Here is a 5,920-nt window from a genome sequence, read left to right on the forward strand (position 1 = left end):
AAAGCAACAAACTGCATTATCATAAGTTCAGACACTAAAAAGTATAACAATCCACACAAATTTCTCCACAGAACCTAGGGCTTTGTGGATGCTAGACAAGCACAAAGCTCAGTTATAACCACTGTACCAACTACTACGTTCTTGGAGACTTGAGTCTCAGAGAGTCTAAGCTGTTCTTGAATTCCTGATCCTCCTGCTTCCGTATCATAAGAGCTGACATAAAAGAGACACACTGCCCTACCTAATTGAAAATATAGTCTTTAAGGTTGTAAATCCCATATGTAAAAGAAAGCTCAATTATTAGTGATTTTATGTGACAAAATGAGTAGCCAAACACAGAATAGATAAAGCAGCTTTATGTCTGTTAGTAACTGTGTTCTCATTTAGCATGTGGCACTATTTTATTTTATTTTATTTTATTTTATTTTATTTTATTTTATGTGTATGGGTATTTTGCTTGCATGTATGCCTGTGTACCATCTGCATGCCTGGTAACCACGGAGACCAGAAGAGAACTTCAGATACCCTGGAACTGTATTACAAATGTTTGTGAGCCACCATGTGGGTATTGGGAAGCAAACCTTGATCCTTGATCCTTGATCCTCTGCAAGATGCCCAGATGTGTCTCCAGCTCCAGTGTTTTGATCTTTTATTGGCACCTTATAATTTTCTAAATAGCCATCCTTTTTTTTTGAAAAAAAAGTATATTGTTTAGGTATTAGCTAATTGTGTACATTTTCAAAGCTTTTATATTGTGCTTATATATTATAGAAAAATTACAATAGTTCCATTTCGATAAGTCTAAACATTTCCAGGCCTTGAAATAAATCTTGATGAGTGGAAATAAAGCAGGAAGATGACCAAAGCAATCCCAGACATCAGTGAAGGAGCATGCCTACATAGACAGGCTGGTTTTGAAAGCAAAGGACATGGGCCTTTAGGATTTTGATTCAAGGGAATGAGGGAGAGAATTGCTCTCCTTGTGATTTCAGACTTCATGACTCCCTCTCACAGCAACTGTCAAGTACAACAAGCATAGGAAATTGTTCCATGGGAGACAAGAATAATCCTTCAATGACCTCACAAAGCTTGAGCAGAGACCCAGATGGTACGAACCACCACTTTAAAATCACAGAGGGTGGGCTACCTGATTTCAGAAGCTTGGGTATTCAAATTAAGATTGTGTGTCTTCCTAAACATACATGTATAAATGATAGCATGCATCTCTGCATCACCGATTGATCAGAGCCTAGTGGAATCTAAATACATTTACTTTAGATGCTTCTTTCCAACACGGGCCCAGGATCAGTGGAACAGTGAAAACTGAAGTCCGGATCCTTCTTACCTTAATATTACATGCCAGAGCTTTGCCATCGTCTCCTTTAAGCATCAGCTTCATTCCTCGAAGGGATTCCATGGCTTTTATAAAGTCAGTTGACTCCTGGTATTGTATAAAGGCTTCAAATGTTTGCAAGCCAAAGTTAAAACCCCCAAAGCTCCCACCTGTCATCACTTCTCTGTAGGGGTCAAGCATGGGGATATCCACATTCTTGATCTTCCCAAAACTCTCAAAGACTACTCGAAGGATCTCTTCACAGGGCTTCTCTCCACTGGAACCTTTAGGTGCAAACCACTTGCAGGGCAAGCCTTCAAAATAGATAGAATCAGGGCTCTTATCATGGTCTTGTTCTTCAGCTCCCTCAATCACTGAGGCCTCTTTCTCTTTCGGGAAGTGTTCCCACTCTCCCTGGGCATCTGTCGCTACTACTTTTAAGTCAGTTTTCAAACCATTGAGCTTGATGATCTTCCCATGTAACTTGGCTTTCAGGATCTGAACCAAACTTCGTGTTTCAGCCTCACCCTCAAATCGGATGAAGTCTTTTGTACTCTTGGAGAGTCGCACTGTGGTGAACTGGTCAGGGCAAATCAGACTTTTCAGTTGATCAAGAACTTCCCAGTTAGAGAAGGGCCTCACAGGTTCTATACATTCTGGGAGCAACACGTTGATCATTAATTTTGCTATAGGCTTGAGGTAGAGGTGCTGAGCAGCACAGAGCTCTGTTGCCTCAGAGTTATCATAAACCACTGTGACTGTCATGGTGTCCTCACACCACCTTAGAGGACAAAAGAGAAAAATTTAATACAGATGGAGCAAAACACAGATTGGGACTGTGAAAGGGTATTACCATTGCTAGTCTTAGATCCAACTGTTAGAGGGAAAACACACTAAGAGTAGAATTAACATAGTACCTGATAGCTCATGAAACTAATAAGCAATTATAGTAGGCTTATAGGATACAAGGTTAACCAAAACAGCCAATGGTGTGCCTATATGCCAACAACAAAGCTGAATTAGATATTTAAAGCATGATGCAATCCAAGTAGGGTGGCTCCTGCCTGCAATCCCAGTACTCAAGAAACAGAGGCACTCCGATTGCTATGACTTTGAGTACATCTTGACCTAAATAGTTCCAAATTATCTTGAACTACAAAATGGGACCCCGTCTAAACTGCCCCTTCCCCCAACAACAACAGCAAAACCCATGATGCATTTATATTAGCACCAAATCCATGGAATGATTAGGCAGAAATCTAACAAAAATATGCAAAAGATCTATACAAAAGAAACTACAAAACTCTGATGAAAAATGTCAAAGAACTAAGTATGTGTAGTAAATCAATAAGAAGGTTCAACAGACTGGGCAGTGGTGGCACACACCTTTAATCCCAGCACTTGGGAGGCAGAGGCACGTGGATTTATCAGTTTGAGGCCAACCTGGTCTACAGAGTAAGTTCCAGAATAGCCAGGGCTACACAGAGAAACCCTGTCTCGAAAAACACACACACACAAAAATTAAAAATTAAAAAAAATTTAAAAAGAAGGCTCAACATGTCAATTCTTTCCAACTAGATCTGTATGTTAAACATAACCCCAATAGAAATCTCGACAAGTTATTTTCTGGATCAAACATAAATTCTAAGGCCAGCACATGGTGGCCCACCCCTTTAATCCAAGCATTCTGGAGGCAAAAGCAGGCAGAACTCTGAGTTCAAGGCCAGCCTGGTTTACACAGAGGGTTCTAGGCCAGTTAGGGCTATATAATGAGACCCTGCCTCAAAAAAAAAAAAAGATTCTAAAGTTTAGACAAAAGAAAAAGACCTAAAATAACCAACTTAGTATTGAAGGATTGTGGAGAGGGGTTAGAATGACACTCTGACTTCAAAAGTAATCTAACACCATAGTTGTTAAGATAAGATGGTACATATAGAAGAAAAGACAAGTAGATGTATGGAACGGGATAGAAAACTTAGAAGTAGATTCACATAAAGTCTATGAATGTATAAGGAAGTTAGCTAAGGTAATCTTTTTAATGACTAATGCTGGAACCATAGGCATGTAGTCTAAATATGGGCCAAAATGGGCTGGAAAGATGGTTCAGATATTAAGAACCTCTGCTCTTGCAGAGGACCAAAGTTCAGTCGGCTCAAAATGGACTAACTCCAACTCCAGGGGATATTACACCCACCTCTGCACTGCACAAGCAACTAGACTCCTTCATCCATATCACCACACATGGCCACACATAACTAATAACAGTTTTTTTAAATGAGCCTGTTGCAGGATATTTGATCATTCTGTGAACCCTGAGATTGTATTATTTACTGGAAAAACCTGTTTCTAGTTGTAGTGTGGCTTATCCATTAGCACACACATTTAATCCCTCTGGCTGGAATACAGGCATGCCCTTAGTATACACCTTTAATCCCAAACAATGAAGGTAAAGTTTGTAGAAGGAAGCACCCATGTTTGAAAGTGATGTCTAATTGAATGGCAGACAAGTTGACAAATCAGAGAAAGAGTTGACAGAATAGGATATTCCCAACTCTCATAAGAAGAGAGAGGAAATGGAAGCTACTTCGGGGGCAGTGCAGAGAGAAGGAGGCACGGAGTTTTCTGGGGGAGTTTTACAGAGACAAGCTAAAGAGAAACCAAGCTAGACACAGGTGAAGACTGAATGAGCCAGAGAATGAGAAGGAACCTGAAGAGTAAGACAGATTGCCAAAGTGAATATGAGGCCAAGCAGAGCGATTCAAGAAAAGCTAAGAGAAGCCAGTTTGAATCACTTAGTTTGGAGAGAAGTTTTGAGCCACAAAAGCTGAGTTGAACCAGCTACCTAGAGCTCAGAAGGCTCAGAGCTTCTTTAACAGTAAGTCTCAGAGGCTGAAAATATTCTAGGCCTAGATTAGATCATATGGAGGCTAGAAGCTTCCAGGACTAAGCCTAGGTTAGCAGACAGAGGCAGTAAGCCTCTGAGATAACAATTATCACAGGTGAATAAAAGTTAATTTTACATGAGCCAGCCAAGCAGGTTTGGGGATGTAGCTGAGAGATAGAACATTTTCCTACCATGTGTATGGCCCTAAATTTAATTCCAATAACAACAGAAAAAAAATGGACAAAAGATCTTAACAAATATCTCCCCGAAATTATACTGATGGAAAATAATTTGAAATAGTGCCTCTCATAGATTAATTTAAAAGTCTAGGTTAGGTTTTTAAAAATAGCTTATTGGAGATTAATTTCTAAATTCTTTTAGTACAGATCTTTTTTGTGTGTGTGATGTCAGGAAATAAACCAAAGCCCTTACACACGTAAGACTAGTACTCTACCACTGAACTACATCCCAGCTCTTAGATTTGATATTCGGAAATCATCAAAAGGATCTAGAATCAAGAATGCTTTGAAGAAAAAAAATACTATAAAAGATAACCTGATTTTCCCAAGAAGACATGATTGTCAATATTTAAAATTTTTATTTTATTGATTTATGTGTATGAGTATTTTGCCCGCATGTATATCTGTTGCACCATGTGTGGGTAGTACCCATGGATCCTAAAAGATAGAGTTAGATCCCCTGCAACTGGAGTTACAAACAGTTGTGAGCCATCATGTAGGTCCTGAGAATCAAACATGGGTATTCTGGAAGAGTAGGCAGTCCTTTAACTGGAGCCAATACTCCAGCATTGTCAGTCATTTTTTTTAAATGACCTCTAAAAATATCAGCTAAGGCAATTAAAAAGGAGAAAAGAGATAAATATCCAGTGGGAAGGGAGGAAGTCAAATCACCCATTTGCACATAACATTTTCTGATATATAGAAAAGCCTAAAGACTACATTAGAATACATTAGAATTGATAGACAAGTTACAGAATACAAAATCAATATATAAAAGTTAGTACTGAGGGCTAAAGAGATGGCTCAGCAACCCAAACACTTGCTGCTCTTGTAGAGGACCAGGGGGTTTGGTTCTCAGCACCCACATAGCAGCTCACAACCATCTGCAACTCCAGTAACAGGGGATCTGGCCCTCCACTAACACCAGACATGCATGTGATGCACTGACATACATGTATGCAAAACACTCATACACATAGAATTAAAAATAAGTATTAATCTTTCTTTATTTTTGAGACAAGGGCTCACCACACAGGCCAGACTGACTTGGAATTCATTATGTAGAACATACTAGCCTTGAGCTACTTGAAGTCACAGAGATCCACCTGCCCCTGCCTCCTGAGTGCTGGAATTAAAGACAAATCTGGCTTATATTCCTATACAACAATGAGCAAACTGAAAACGAAATCAAGAAGATGAATTCATTTGCAACACCTATAAAGATACCTAGAAATTAATTTAACCACAGAGGTTAAAGAACTCTACAATCAAATCTATAAAAGACTGATGAAAGAAATTGAAACATACACATTAGTACACAAAGAGACAGAGAGACAGACAGACGATGACAACCTGGAATGCTTGTGGACTGGAAAAATTCATATTCTTGACATAGCTATACTGTTCAGCATAATCTATCGATTCAATGCAGCATCCACCAAGATAACAAAGACATCCTTCACA

The 5,920-nt window shown here is 39.2% G+C and overlaps 1 protein-coding gene across 7 annotated transcripts in view; it reads right to left on the minus strand.

Annotated features, from left to right (window-relative positions):
* Positions 1-5,920, minus strand: part of LOC116076226 (A-kinase anchor protein 17B) — a 38,303-nt gene that overhangs the window by 14,212 nt on the left and 18,171 nt on the right. For all 7 annotated transcript variants that reach the window (XM_031350153.1, XM_031350297.1, XM_031350347.1 and 4 more), the window contains one exon: positions 1,346-2,114. In XM_031350153.1, coding sequence (XP_031206013.1) covers positions 1,346-2,098 — 753 coding nt within the window. In that variant the 5' untranslated portion in view covers positions 2,099-2,114. The remainder of the gene's footprint in view (positions 1-1,345; positions 2,115-5,920) is intronic.

Source organism: Mastomys coucha, chromosome X, assembly GCF_008632895.1.
Source record: "Mastomys coucha isolate ucsf_1 chromosome X, UCSF_Mcou_1, whole genome shotgun sequence".
NCBI classification, from domain to species: domain Eukaryota; kingdom Metazoa; phylum Chordata; class Mammalia; order Rodentia; family Muridae; genus Mastomys; species Mastomys coucha.